The sequence below is a fragment of the Typopeltis vanoorti genome, chromosome 9 (assembly GCF_054136105.1).
Source record: "Typopeltis vanoorti isolate ZY-2024b chromosome 9, IOZ_Tvanoo_1.0, whole genome shotgun sequence".
In the NCBI taxonomy this organism is placed as follows: domain Eukaryota; kingdom Metazoa; phylum Arthropoda; class Arachnida; order Uropygi; family Thelyphonidae; genus Typopeltis; species Typopeltis vanoorti.
The window spans coordinates 47,631,353-47,647,438 of NC_143557.1; the positions used below are offsets into that span (position 1 = coordinate 47,631,353).

General features: G+C 34.6%; 1 protein-coding gene across 1 annotated transcript in view; it reads left to right on the forward strand.

The window, feature by feature from the left end:
- The window catches only part of l(2)k05819 (transmembrane protein 94-like protein l(2)k05819), a 740,582-nt gene that overhangs the window by 685,746 nt on the left and 38,750 nt on the right, over positions 1-16,086 (forward strand). Inside the window, exon 24 of the mRNA XM_090398052.1 lies at positions 9,634-9,727. Within this exon, the coding sequence (XP_090254178.1) occupies positions 9,634-9,727 (94 nt within the window). The remainder of the gene's footprint in view (positions 1-9,633; positions 9,728-16,086) is intronic.

Sequence of the window (16,086 nt, forward strand, 5' to 3'; positions counted from 1 at the left end):
TCTCTAGAATATTCAACCTAGAAAATAGAACAACCTAGAATATTCCTTTCTATCAGCTTGAAAGGCTGCTGGCAAACAACAGGAGGGATGGAATATTTGGATATCCTGGAGAAGAAAAGCTGCTTGGAGGTATATATGAATGCTGCAGCAGCAGTAGTAGTAGTAGTAGATTTGATGGTGTCTGCACAGCATTGTCTTGTCTAATATCTAGAATTTCTAAGAGTTTTATTCACAAGCCAGAGGGTCATACTGCAATCTGATGAGTGTTGTACAGATTCCACTATGGACAAAATATAATTAGCCTTATGGGATGGATTGGCAGGGATTTTATTTTGGTAGTGCATAACAGAGACAACTATTGACATCAAAATGACGAGCAGTTCATTGACATAGATTAGGGTTTGGTAAAGAGAGAGAGAAATGGCCCATTTGCAGTTCTTATGGTTTGATGGAGGATAAAGCAAAACATCACAGTGTTCTCCCTCCTCTTAGGTATACATTTGAGAAAGTGGTCCCCATTCAGACTTGGAAGATTTGGTTGGACAAAAAGAGGGAGGTTCTCCTTTAGTTATCAAAGTTGTGTGGGTCTTTCAATATTCCAAAATCTCCAAGCATTGTCAAAGAAAATGGATCTCTAATGCATGAAATCTCTGATAGATACTTGCAGCCATACTAGATCAGTGTTGAGTGTTGATTGCAGAAGCAAAATAAAAATAGTTGTTTCTTTCCATAAACCATAACAGCAAACAGCTTTTTCATAATCTTTCACAAGAAACTGATCAGAGCAGTTAGTTATTAGTTTGTTGGCGATTTTGAATTTTTACTGGTTCAAGAAAGGATACCTGACAAAAGACACCTTTTGTCAGGTATCCACATCCTCACAACAAATTCTTTTGAAAATATACAGCAGGTGATCCATGGCAGATGGCAACAGATGTTTGTTCATCTCATAATGGATGCTATCTGGTCCAACAGCAATTGGGCAACATGTAAGCAAGGCCATTCACAAAAAAAAGAAATTTCATCTTGAAAGTGAATTGCGTATTCTGCTCTTCTGTACCACTCGAAGAGAAAATAATTTGATGTTTCTTGGTCAGCAATTTGTTATTATACAATAATAACAAATTGCTGATTTTTTGGGAAAAATTTCCCTAGAGTGTCAGTGACTGCTGGGTCAGCAGATGTATATCCATGATCACATCATGTATATCCAAGGGTATTTGCCGCCCAGGTGCAAACTTTTATCGGCCACCCATCTGACATCTAAAAGTAAGGGTAATTAATATTATATTAGTTAATGTTGTGTTAAATTTTGACACCGCCTGGTGTCAATTGACTTTAATTGACACCGCCTGGTGTCAATTGACTTCAGTTCACACCGCCTGGGTGCGGTGCACGCCTTGCACCCTCAGGTTGGCGCAGCCCTGTCCATGTTGTTCAAGAATCAAAAGTGGACAAATGGTATCAGTCCTTCATTTTTCCGATTGTAGACTTTTTTCTTTGCTGTTTGTTGCTCTTGTTAGAGAAACAAACAGCAGACAAACAAACATTAGAGAAGATGTGTTTTGGATTTAAGATCTAATGATGGATTTTTCCTGCTTTGACTGAGGAAGGTTTGAAAGCAATGAGGTTTGTCATTGTGGGATATTTGTGAAAGATACGCTAAGCTTTCTTCTGGAGTTCTTTGGCTGCTGTGCAATCAGCATTCCCCCCATAATTTTGAGAAAGTGGAAACTGAGTAGGTTTTGCAAGAATTGCAGTTATGGTAGCTCGAGTAATACATTGCGACATTTTTCACTACATCGGTTACAGGAGATGATCAGACCATCAGAGAATCAAATTTTGCTAAAGAAGAAAAAGCTAGTCAGTTTGCTCTATTTTCTGAGAAATACATGGCTGCCTATGCAAAAAAAAAAAAAAAGTGGATATCATGGGAAAATTATCATTTCCAAATAAGTTTTCATCAGTTTCTGAATTAAACAGTGAGTAGAGAGAGAAGGTAAACAGGCAGATAAGTCAACAGCAGTTGGTTTGGATAGGGATATGGAAAGTTTGCTTCCTGTGTTCAAGAAGGGAACTACCCCAGAGATAATTGTGTTAGTTTAAATCCCCATTAAGGATAACTCCATCTACACCATTAGAATTCAAAGAATAAAATACAAATAAAATTTAAATAATTAATTACAATTTTTTTAATGAAACATGTCAGTGAGGAGTATTATTTAGGATAACTTCGCAAAATTTAGAAAGTTTAAGGAAATATTTTTTATTGAGTTCAGGAGATTGCTTCTGTATAATGCTTCTTTACTGAAAATTCCACCTTCCAGCTCACAACTGCATAGTTGCTCTCACCATTTATCAGCTATATAGCCACCTTGGTTATAGACAAATCCTCTGATGCATTTACAAGGTCAAGCACTCTTGGTCCTCTAGTACACTGTATCACATGCTGACTCAGGTAATCATTCCTAAGTAACTAAATAAATTTCATTACCTTCTGTCTGTGTGGTCTCTCCTCCTTCCAATCTGTTGCCCTATGGTTGAAGTCCCACATAATAATTATTGCCTTCTACTCATTGAGTTTATTTACCAGTACATATCATCCACATCATCCTTTGCATTTCCTGCCCTATAATGACAAACTGATTATATTTGAAAATTAAGATGTAAGTAGGAAGACATTAGAATAACAATAAATAAATATGGATGCCATTTACATTAATTTATTATTTATTTTTGTAGAATTTTTGACTGCATTTCATAGCCATTTTCAACACAGTAGGAAGAGATAAACACAAAAACAAACAATAAGTTGAAAGCACATGACATTATGTGCACTATCAAACTACAAGAGAATAACTTCATCTACATTACTAGAATTGAAGGAATAATAAAATTTAAATAATTAATTATTTTTATGAAACACGTGAGTGAGAAGTATTATTTAAGATCATTTCACAAAACTGAGAAAGTTTAAGACAATGATTTTTGCTGAGGGCAAAAAAAAACTTTCATTATCAGATGCAGTGTTCATTCTATTACAATGGAATTATCTAGTGTTTTATCTGTTGAAGAAATACAATATCATTTATAAGATTTCTTCAGACTTCCTGCAGAAAAAGTTTTCATGACTGTTAAACAACGTCATATTCAGAAATTTCACTCTCTTTTGAATAAGCAGAATATTCTGCTTAACAACCAGATTGACTCCTCAAGAACTGTCATATTTCAGTCATCCTTTATCCAACATAGAAATCTCAATATTGTCGAAAGGGTTAGATTATGCTATATCTCCAAAAACTATTCCTATTGTGAACTTTATGTTTAGTATAGATAAAGGCCTTCATAACCTCCCATATTCCTTTGCTAGTAAAATCGGATTTCAAGTAGCATATATTTTATTCAAATCAGTATCTCCTCACAGCAAATTATCAAAAAATGATTTTCTGGCTTTATCATTTCTAAAATGCAATAAGGACATATACCAAACTTGAGAAAGGTCATGTAGTTGTTGTTCATGATAAAAACAACTACTTTTGGAAACTAGTTTCCCCTCTTCAAGATCATACACTTACAGATGCACTGACATTACAGATGCTGTGCCATTTTTGTTATATTATTAATATGTGTGTATGTTATTCCCCCCCCCCACATGTCCAACTTATATTTAAAGACAGTTGTGGCGTAAAATAACACTATATTTATTTATTTTATTTATCCATAATTTCTATCCATGATAGTGCATTAACTTCAGGGTCAATATGTTGTGTTCTTAATAAATGAAGCTCAGTTATAAAAAAATTAAAATATTTGTGTACTTGAAACATATAAAGTATTTAATATAAACATATAAAATAATAATAATAATAATAATTAATTAAAAAATAGGAGTCTTGACTCTTGAAAACACAGATGTAAAAAATGCATGCTAGATAAAAAAAAAAATGTTAAACTACAGACAGAGATAGAGAGAGAGAATAATGACTGGCTTATTTCTGAAATGACAATCCTGTAGAATCAAAAGAAGAACACTTGAATTAAATATAATAATAATCACAACTAAATATATTATTTAGTTGTGATTATTATTACCAAATTTATCAATGAATTTAATATTCATCATATAATATAATATGCTGTAAAATCTCTCATGATAAAATTTGTAATTAAATTTGTCATTAAATTTACGAGATCGATTTTACAGAGGTTTCCAAACATTTAGAAATTATAATGTATTAAAATGAATGTTATACCTCTACTGTTAAAATGCATAATTAATGTATATTGAAGTACATGTAAAATGGAAAGTAAGGGATTAACCCGGATTATAGCGATGAAGAAGTAAAAAAAAAAGTTCGCAAGGTCATGCTGCGAATATAGAAATATGCCTCCAAGAAGAATGGAGGGAGCCGAAGTGACGTCATTGTGCTTGTGGGAAATCCTGGAAACTACATCAGAAGAACAAAGGATTAGCGATGATATAAAAGGACTCGAAGCTCTGAAGGGGGGGGGGGGGTCTTTTCATCTTGCTCTAGCACAGACCTTATAGGAAACATGATCGCTGCCCAAGCATCCATATAATACAAGAGTGTATTGCAGTAAGCTCTCTGGTCAATTTCATATGAAACTTTTATAGTTTCTGTATTCGGCTTTGAAATAATGCTGGATTTAATATCCACTTGATTTATATAATTTTGCATTGCTGAAGTGAAGCCTTTTGCCTCTTTATTTTCGTAAATACTTTACGCACCGACCGAGAGTTCTCTTACAGAAAATACACCTTTCCGACGTTTCAAGTTCCTTACAGGGTGACCACATATAGGACTTTTTATAATTTTTAGTGTTCTAGTATGTTCACCAACAGATCTAGTACTTTCTTCCTTCCGAATAATAATAACAACAATATGAGAGTTAGACATATGAGTTTAATATTTTTCTCCTCTCCCACCTCCCCATATGTCACATTCAGCGACACAAGCATGATTTCTCTTTTTTCCCTCCTCCTTTCACTGTTCGCTAACCTTCTCCCCCCCCCCCCCATACTCACGTAATCTGACTGGCAGTAGCCAATGAAAATATATTCTTCATTATTCAAACATTTCTCGCACATTATAAGATCATTACAACAATGAAAACAAGTGGGAAAATTAAATATTTCAATATGAGTAACCACCTTTTATTGATGCACAGCGTAATTTGGATCCCATTATGTAAAAATTTGCACAGCTTGTTCTCGGTGCTAACTTGGCTTCTCCAGTTGATGAGAGGATAGAGCTGGGCAATTGTTAAATTAGTTAATTGTAGGCATATAAAATTTGGGGGATTAAAGCTGAGATGACTGTCTAGTTGTATCCCTAGGTATTTGACTTTGGTTTGCCATGGGATAGCAACATTGAACATTTAAATTATCCCGTGATGCGATGTTTCTCTTGTAAAAAGTATAGCAGAGCTTTTGTCAGCAATGATATCTATTCTCCATTTTCTTGAGCCATTTTTCAAGGTTTGTTGCTGCGTTGCTATGTGCGGCCTGAGTGATCTGGTCATAATTGCCATGTCGTCCGCATTGAAAGCTATTGTGGTTGATACTGTGCTTGGGACATCTGCAATATAGAAGTTGAAAAGTAGTGGGGATAGCAGGGAGCCTTGTGGGATACCTACTGTGATTCTTCTCGTAGAGGATCGGCGCCTATGCAATTTAATTTGGAATTTCCGGTTTTTCAGGTAGGAATCAATGAGCTTGATGAGATATAATGGAAAATTAGCAGTTATTTGTAAATGAGGCCTTGTGCCAAACCTTATCAAAGGCTTTTCCACAGCAAGAAAGATTGTTCCTTTATGTTACTTCCAGTTAAACCAAGTTGTAATTCATTCTATTAATCTGTAGACCTGTTGAATTGTGCTTTGACCTGTACGAAATCCGAATTGCTTTTTAGGGAAAAGGTTGGTGTTGTTTGTCACCTCTTGCAGATGGTTAAGGATTATTATTTTTCCAACACTTTTTCCCAGGCATGATAGGAGGCTGATGGATCTGTAGTTCTGAGGGAGCTGAGGTGCTTTCCCAGGTTTGTGAACAAGGATTATGTCTGCCAATTTCCAATGAGTGGGGAAGTAACTGAACCTTAGCATTGCATTAACAATGGCTACTGCATTCATGACAGCTCTATGAGGGAGTGCTTTTATTACTTTGTTGGAAATCTCATCAGGTCCTGCACTTTTTTGTTATTAAGTTTCCTGATAACAGAATATACTTCCTTAGGGGAAGTATGACATATTTTCACAGCTGCTGGAGTGGTGAAGTGCACAACGAATGTACCATTGAATTGTTTCAATGAATAGTAAGTCCACATGCGTGTAGTTAGAGCTGCATCATAACTCAAGGCCATCAGTGAAAGCTTCTGATTTTTCATCATTATATAGCACACAACAATGGAATTGTCGGGATATTTAAAACTGTCAGGTGTTTAAAAAATTTCAAACTTCACCAATGAGATACTATCAGTGTTGTACGAATTTCAATTCATTGCTCGCAGTCGTAGTTTGATTTGAAGTACTCGTAGGTGTCTTCAGTACAGTGGGTTTTGAAGTCCAGTGTTTTTATTAATTTTATTAAAAAAACTTGTTCATTTCTTCATCAAAAATATTATTATTTAGATTTTTGCTTTAAACATGGACAAATGGCAAGAAAAACTTTCTAAATTTAAATTTGATTCTAAATCTCAGGGAAAAAAAGTGCAGTGCATCAGTTAAGAAAGTACATAAACATGCCATTGAAAGTGAAGATGGCACAGGTAATTCAGATAAAAGAGAAAATGATGCTAGTTATGATTTAGATTCAGGTTTACAAGGTTCTTCTAAAAAGATCAAAAAATCATATAAGCAATTATTCAAAGAAGACTGGTTGGAGGATCCTATTCTTAAATCATGGATCAGTTCAGGTAAAAGTAAAGGACAAACTGCTTATTGTAAATTTTGTGATAAAAGCATTAATGGTAGCAAAAGTCTAATGATTCATCATGCAAACACTCCAAAACACAAGCAGAATGTAGAATCTAAAAGAAGCACACCAGGTATAATGTCACTGTTTAAATCCAGTTCCAAATGCCAGTTGGAAAAACAAATTAAAGAGGCAGAATTAAGATTATGTTCATATGTTGCAGAACACAATCTGCCTTTGAGTCTTATGGATACTCTTCCAACTCTATTGAAAACAATTGCCCCTGATAGTGAAATTGCTAAGAAAATACAGTTTGGATGCACTAAATGTAACTGTCTTATAAAAAATCTTTTGGCTGTAGATTTACTTAATGAAATCTCAAAAAACTTCAAAATACTTATTTTTCTTTAATTATTGATGCGTCAGCTGACATTACAGCAAATAAATCTCTAGCAGTTGCGGTTCGTTACTATGATGATTCCACAAAATCAGCAGAGGATTTGTTTTTAAATATCATTGATGTTAGTGACGAAACAAGTTCAGCTTTGTTTGAAGCTCTAATTAGACTTATTAGGCTTTGCTGCTGATAATGCTTCAATTATGATGGGACAACATTCTGGCATTCAGGCTCACCTTAAATCATGAAACTACCAAAGAAACTACCAAATTCATATGAAGAACTGTGTGCAGATATTTACAATTTCATACAAAAGAAACTGAAAAGATTTACAGAATTTAAACAAATTCAGGAACTATCAAACTTAAAACTACATAATTTGCTGAGGTTGGGTAAAACTCGTTGGCTCTCAATGCATGATGTTGTGCAAAGAATAGTAGAACAATGGGATGCTTTGGGTTCATGCTTTATCTTGAGCACAGTAGAAGATGGAATTGAGCAAGCCAAATCAGTTTTAACTGCACTACAAAATCCCTTAATTAAGGCATATTTCTCTTCTTAGCATTCATCCTACTAACAGTAGTAAATCTAAATTTAGATTACCAAGGCACTAAATATCATCTTCTAATTTCATCAGTAGGAGATAAAATGAAAATGATCATGAAATATTTCATGAAATCTCAATATGTTACAAATACACCAATTGAAAAGATAAATCCAGCTGAACAGTGGTCAGTTTTTAGACATAGAAAATGTATATCTAGGGGGGGGGGTGAGAGTGGAAGCCCTTCTAATGAGTTTAGATAAGAGTGAAGTTCCAGAAAGAGACATAAGACACTTCAAGGTGGAATGTTTGTCCTTCTATGTTAAGTTCTGTAGCCAAGTTTTCAAACGAATAAATTTCAAAGATCCTGTATTAAAATGCTGAATCCTGAAATGTGCAAATCAGACTGTTTTTACAGTATAATGCCACTTGCTGTAAATTTTCGTAATGTTATTGGAGAAAATAGTTATGAAGACCTTGATAGAGAATGGCAACTGTTGAAGACTGTAGAAGTTAATGTCAGGAGAGTTACCTGGCCACTAAAGCAATTGGATGTTGTGAATTTTGAGGAACTCTTTCACTTTTTTTGAAGTGTGGCATGGAGCAAGATCCTGTTGGAAGAAGAGGTTTTTTTTCGTCTTTCTGGATCTGTGGAACCAATCTTTTCTCCACTATTGTTATGTGTTGATCACTTTTCATCATACTGTCAACAGGCAAAAGTGATCCTGGACACCATCATCAGAACATCTTTTTAACTGAGTGTTTAGGAGCTCATTGAAGGTGGATGGGAGAAGTCTTCTCAGCCACTTATTTGTGAACATAGGGCACTCGGTCTTCTTGGACAAAGAAATATCTCTCATCTGATCTTCCACTTCTCAACAGTCCAATCTTTGTACAACACTTTTGCCCACTGGAGCCTCTTTTTTGCATAGCTTTCATCGACAGTTGTTTCTTTTTTTAGGTCTGTGGGCAGTTCTCCCTGCTTCTAACAATCTCCGATGGACTGCCATGTCAGAAACATCAATCCACTAGCTGCCAAATCTCTATTTAAGTCTGCAGCAGACAATTTTTGATTCATTTTGCCTTTCCTAACTAATAAGTGTAGTTTTTCTTTTTCATCCACATTTTCCTTTTGTGTCAGAAGAATAGGTACCTGTCTCCCTAAGCTTCTTTAAAATTGCTTTAAGAGTACAGAAACCAACACCACACTCATTGGCAATTGGTTTTTGAGAGTTGTGGATGTGTGCTGAGAAAGGGTACATATTTTTGAATGCTTTCTTGGAGATGTATCCATTTTATATCTACACAAAATGAATAAAACATTATGAATGTCAGCTTGTTTACACTATTAATAAACATCATAGAGATAGTTCCTATAGTTAATACATACAACACTCAACCAGAATAGTGAACTAAAACCAAAATGATTACAAATTTGAAACAAAAACCAAACCAAAACCAAAAACTTGAAAATTCAGCCTGCTTGGATTAAGTTGTTTGCTACTATATATATGATCATTTCATTAAATTTTTATTTTCTTTTTAATTAAAAAATAGAGTTGCAAAAGACATGTTTTGATCTAGGGTGTTCCATAACATGTTATCTCTTTATATCAAAGATTAAATCAGTATAATTTCAGATATTTCTGAATCATCTCTTCTAATGATAAACTGTAAGAATAATTTTTAGGTTTTATTTAAAAAAAAAAAAAAGTTTATTTGAAAAACAAAGTGCAGTTGACATTATTCATCTTTCAGTTACCATATCAATTGGTTTTGTTCACCGTGGACACTTATTGTGGAGAAAGAGCCCCCTTACTAATCATTTGTGGGTTATTATGGTTATTGTAGTGTAAGTATGCTATCTTGTATTGAACTTTGATTGAAAAGCAAGAAATCTGATTGTTTAAGCAGTGACTTGGTTTCAGTTAATAATCACTTAAAAATCTTAACTGAAAGACAGTTTTGCTAACAATAATACAATTTACAACCAATTACTTTTTTTTTTTTTTAAATGCCTGTTTATTACACTTAAAAATCTGAGCTTTTCAACTTGAGTAAGTCATTTTCATATGAAGGTGGTAGGGATTTTCCCTCATGCGATTTTCATCTTGCAAAACAGTTAAACTGTCCAGACAACAACACATGCAATTACTAAATATAATACATTAGTTAGCCTTAGTTGCTTCAGCTATATTACCAACCAGACAACATCACCTTAATTAAACAATGTATAAATGTACAAGATGTAACAAACCTGAGGATGTCACTTATTTCATCACAGTCCTCAAGCTCCATTAGGCATCATATTGATTTAATGATTTAAGGTAGATTTATTGAGAACTAGTAACAGAAAGCACTAACTGCTACCTTCTGGTTATGCTAAATAGATAATGTAATTTGTGTTTTGTCTCTTTGGCCCAAATATGCTAAACATGTTTGTTGCTCCTAAGGAGCAAGAAACATGTTTAGCATGCTTGGGCCAAATGTTTTTTTTTTTCTTTTTAACTTTAAAAAACACCGATGCACCACTGCTGATCAAATCGGTTTATGAAACTCATATTGACTTATTGAGACATTTTATTAAAAAAATGGGGAGGGATGTTGGGTTGAGTATTTTTTTTTTTTTTTTTTTTTTTGCATGGCAAGTAGGATTTTGCATGGTATGTCAAGCATTGGTTGCAATAATACATTATGAGTACAATCATTAAACATACTGGATTAATGTATTTTCAAAGCAAGAATGAAATTAGACATTTAATTTATTAGTTATTGGAATTTGCCATACACACTGAAAATGAATATTTCTAAAAAAACTTGACATGCACAACTATATAAAATATAATTCTTATAATTCATTTTTTAGTGAACTGTCAATTTGAAGATTTGTAATTTTTGATCATTTGCCCTTTGGTGAATTACCAAACAATGAACTTTTTTTTCAGCTATGTTATTTAGTGAATTGTTTGGAAGTAATTGTTTATTTGATGATTTGCTTCTTTCCATAAACTGCTTTTTGGTGAGTTGTTTAATAAATTGCCTTTTATTTTTGGTGAATTTTGTTTGCATATACAGACTTAACCTGAACAAGTATGGCAGTTGCCAGAAGCTGCCTAAAATTAGGAAGTGGTGCTGCTCTGCATTAGCAGTATTTCCAACTATTAAGATCAATAAAGTGGAAGAGGCAGACCAATCAGGAACTAGTCACATTTTCTTAACACTTAGAAGCCATAATATATTAATACCACAATGCACAGGGTGCTTAGTTTTAGATAGTAATACCACTTCTCTGCTTCTGAAGATGACATAAAATCTAGATGAAATACTTTATGTAAATAAGCATGACTTGTCTTAATTTAACTTCATCATCACTTAAACATTTAGCACTCAAAGCAACAACAAAATTTCCTTTTGCATCCATCCTGAAAAACCCCCAAGTTAGCTCTTTCAGTTTAGTCAGAATACTCCAGATTTTTGTTTCAGTGATCCTGATTAGTGCAGCATTATTTTATATTTTTTATTACAAACTATTGAAATTTGTCTGATTTCTATGACAAGACAAATGCATTTAATTTTCATAATTTCATCTGTCTGAATGAGTCAGGTCACCAGACTGATTCATTCAGTATGTATGTTTACATAACAATGAGTTATGTAAATAAAACATAACAATGAAAATAATAAGTTATTTCATTCTTCACAATAAATTGTGCAGCAAAAGGTTTAAATATCAAAGGACAGTGAACAAAATTCCAAGTGACACAGTAGTCTTCAGATAATCCATCTTTGTACCAGAATTCCTGATAACAATCCTGTTCACTCACCCAAAACTCTGGACCTCTTCTTAACAAGTTCTCCTTCAGGGTACACTGTTCAGTCGACTGCTTCTTTTGGTAATTCACAACACAATCTCTTCCAGTTTCATCTCTAGTGGAACATCCTTCCCTGAGACATTCACAGCCTCATGTACTTTGGCACTACAACAATGCCAAGTGGGAGGACTTTCATGACTTTCGTTCTTCCTTTACATGGACAGACTACTGTTTTCTTTCTTCAGATCCACATACTTGTTGTGATCTTGTTACAGGAATAACCCATATTGGAAGTGAGACTTTCATTCCTTACTCTGTTCGAAATTCCCACCCTATGTCTAATCAAGGTTTTCTAGGAAGTGTGCCAGGGTGATCCAAGAAAAGAAAACAGCCTATCATAAACAAAGGACAAATATCAAAGGAAAAAAAAAAAAAAAAAACAGCCTCTCATCATAGGTGTTGGTTGCATGTTTTATCCATTTTTGCTTCGTCCTCCTCTTATTATCCATTTCATCATCATATTAGCATTAGATCATCATCTAACGACAAACTTCGTTCTTCTCTTCTAACTGCTCCATAGATAACCAAGGCATCCCTTCTTTGCCTAGAACAGTGGTGGCAAACAGTTTTTAGTGGAGGAAAAATGAATAGAAAATTAATTTATTTATTTATTTATATTATATAATGGGGGGCTCAAAGCTGTATAACTGAGAGGAGACCTCCACATAGCTTTTAAAGGAATGCAGAAAACCGACCAGGGCTTCTGACCTAATGTCCAATCCTCACCTTCTCGTGGTGCACCATGTTGGGTATCTACCTGGATACTGAACGAACGAGGATGGATTGCCAATTTGGGATTTTGCCGAACAAATTGTATTCCTATTGGTTAAACCAAAATACAAAATGATGGTACAACATGACAAAATTTCATGATGGCTGGGACATTGCCCGGTTAAACAAGGCACCCGTTGTTTTCGCCAGGAAACCAGGGCGAACAGCGAAATGTCAGCTACTGGAATAAATCTGAAAATACACCCCAACTCAACATCACCAGAGTTAAAGATCGGTACTATCAACATAAGAAGCCTGAATGGCAAAGAAATGGAGCTAGCCGAGGAATTAGATAAGTACCAGATCGAAATAATAGGGGGGACTGAAACAAAAAAGACAAAAACTGGTGAGATCTTTCTGAGCTATAAATACAAAATGTTATATTCAGGCAATGACAATCAAGGAAAAGAAGGAGTAGCCATAGTATTCAACACAAAATACGAGGCTAATCTTCTTGAATGGCAGGCAGTCCCAAGTAGAGTGATTTGGGCTAATATCAGAAAGGGGAACTGAAAAATAAGACTTATTTGTGCCTATGGTCCCACATAAGGTTCTACTAAGGTAGAAGTGGAGGAATTTTTTGATGCTTTAGAAAAAGCTACTGACACAACGAAAAAGGAAAAGTTGGTCCTTGTTGAGGATCTAAATAGCAGAATAGGAAGTAATTGTCACACATACAAAAATGTTTTGGGAAAATTTGGAAAAAAGGGCAAAGCTAATAATAATGGCAAATACCTGTTGGATTTCTGCTCAGGACATGAACTGGTTATTACTAACACCATGTCCCAACATAAAAATGTGCACAAATTCACATGGAGAGAAGAGGCAAGGAATAAGAAAAGTCTCATTGACTATGTTATTGTTGATAGTGATGTTTTCTCCCTTGTGCAGGACACCAGAGTGTACAGAGGATTTGAAATCGGAAGTGATCACTATTTAGTCTTGAGCAGCATAAAATTGAATTTCATATTGAAAAGAATAACATGTAAGAAAGTTTTAAAGCGAATAAAAGTTGAGCAGCTCTCAGATGTGAACTGTAGACTAAAATACACAAAGATTATTGAAGAAAAAATGAAAGAGTTTGAGAACAGGAACCAAACCTTGGAGATTCAGTGGCAAGCCTCGAAGAAAACCCTGATTGATTCAGCCAGAGAGGCATGTGGTGAGGTTGTCTGCAAGGATAGAAAAATCAAAACTCCCTGGTGGACACAGGAAGTTAAAGAGGCAGTGAAGGAAAAGAAGAAAGCATATCAAAAGTTCCTGGCAAATGTCAGCTTGTGCTCTTAGAGAATACAGAGACAAATGTAAGAAAGCTAAACACTGTGTAAACTAGCTAAACAAAAGTCATGGGAGGACTTTGGCAAGAACATAGAAAATAAATATCAAGAAGGTGGTAAGATATTCTGGAAGTTGTTGAAGAAGCTTAGAAATAGAGGAAAGAGTGCTGTAAAAGGAGTTAGAGATCATGAAGGTGACATGAAAATGGGAGAAAAAGATATCCTTGAAGTGTGGAGTAATTACTTTGAAAAATTGCTAAATGAAACAAGCATTGATAGCACAGTGGTAAAAAAATACTCAATAGGCATGCAGTCAGGAATACATATCCGTACTTGAAGTAGAAAAAGCCATCAAAGGCTTGAAATGTGGAAAGGCAGCAGGAGTAGATGATATTCGACAGAAATGCTGAAATATGGTGGTATAAAAGTCTTACAGTGGCTGCACTCTACTCCAATCCCGATGATTGGAGTAGAGCTCTAATAGTACTCATATATAAAAAGGGAAATAAAACTGAATGTGAGAATTACAGAGGTATTTCCCTACTGAGTGTTCCGGGCAAGATCTATGCCAAGTATACTTGAGAAACAGTTGAGAAGAATTGTGGAAGAAAAGTTGGTGAAGAACAAGCTGGATTCAGGCCAAATAGAGGCGGTCAGGATCAGATCTTCACTTTGCGACACATAGTTGAGAAAGAATGAGAATATAACAAAGATCTGTATTTAAGTTTTGTCGATCTGGAAAAGGCATATGACAAGGTGCCAAGAGAGAAGCTATTCAATACGCTACAGTTATATGGTGTCAATGGGGCATTATATCAAGCAATACTTAGTCTTTATTTGAGTTGCAAATCAGCAGTTAGAATTGAAGGAAGTACAGGAAGATGGTTTAATGTTAAATCTGGTGTGAGACAAGGATGTACATTATCCCCTCTGTTATTCTTTATCTATATGGATCACATTATGAAGGAAAGTGGTATTAAAAATAATATCAGAATTAGAGATGTTAATGTCAGCTCTTTGCTTTATGTGGATGATGTTATACTTCTAAATAAATCCGCTATAAGTTTGCAAGATTCCCTGACTAAATTGAATAACTGTTGTAATAGATATGGTATGAATGTTAGCATTAAAAAGACAAAGACAATAAAAATAGGCAGAATCGTTGAAAATGTCAACTGTGTTGTCAATGGAGAACCTGTGGAACAAGTAAAACATTTCAGCTACTTAGGCACGATTTTTAGTGAAGATGGTAAATTAAATATGGAAATAGACAACAGAATCAAAAAAGTGCTAGTATGGTGGGAAGTCAATTGAATAAATTCGCATGGAATAAGAGAGAAATTAGTCAGAACACTAAATTAGCTGTATACAAGACAGTGTTCTGACTAATTTCTCTCTTATTCCATATTTAATTGACCATCTTCACTAAAAATCGTGCCTAAGTAGCTGAAATGTTTTACTGATCTTTCCTCTAATCTTTCTCAGGACTCCCGAATCTGAGAGAGCTGGGTTAGAAGTAAAACATTTGACCAAAGAGTAGAGACCACAGATATGAGAGTCCTGAGAAAGATTAGAGGCATGAAGAGACAGTATCAATGGCAATATCATATTAAAAACGAGGATATTAGGAAAGCACTTGACATTGTCAGCATCCAGGAATGCGTTAGAAGAGCTAATTTCAGGTATGGTCACTTAAACAGAATGGGTGAGGAAAGATTAGCAAAACAAGTGTTCTCTGCCAGGTTGGCAGGAAAACGACCCAGAGGAAGACCAAGATATAGGTGGATTGATACGGTACAAAGTGCCTTAGACGATAGAAATATAAGATCTGATAATGTTGGCGTCTTGACAAATAACAGACTGATTTGGAGGAAAATTGTAGATAGGAAGTTAGTAATGATGTACATTTTTCATGTGGTGCTATCATAGCCTGTACACCCCTTGAGGGTACATGTCAGGAATTTGATGATGATGATGATATTATATAATATTTTATTTATAATATTTATTTATATTTAAATTTATAGTACTATTCAGTGTAAAATTGATTATTGTATTATTAAATTGATTTTAATGATGTTGGTTTGAAAAAGAAAAAAAAAACAGTAGTGAGAAAAATATGCATTTTAACTCACCATACAAGTCAGCTGAGCAGGGGAAGCAGCAGAAGGATGTCAACTTGTCAGCGAAATGCTTACTGTATTTACTCGAATATAACTTGTCCTTGCATATAACTCACACCCCTGATTTTACTTTACGAAAAAAGGCATTAAAAAGTTTTGCATATACCT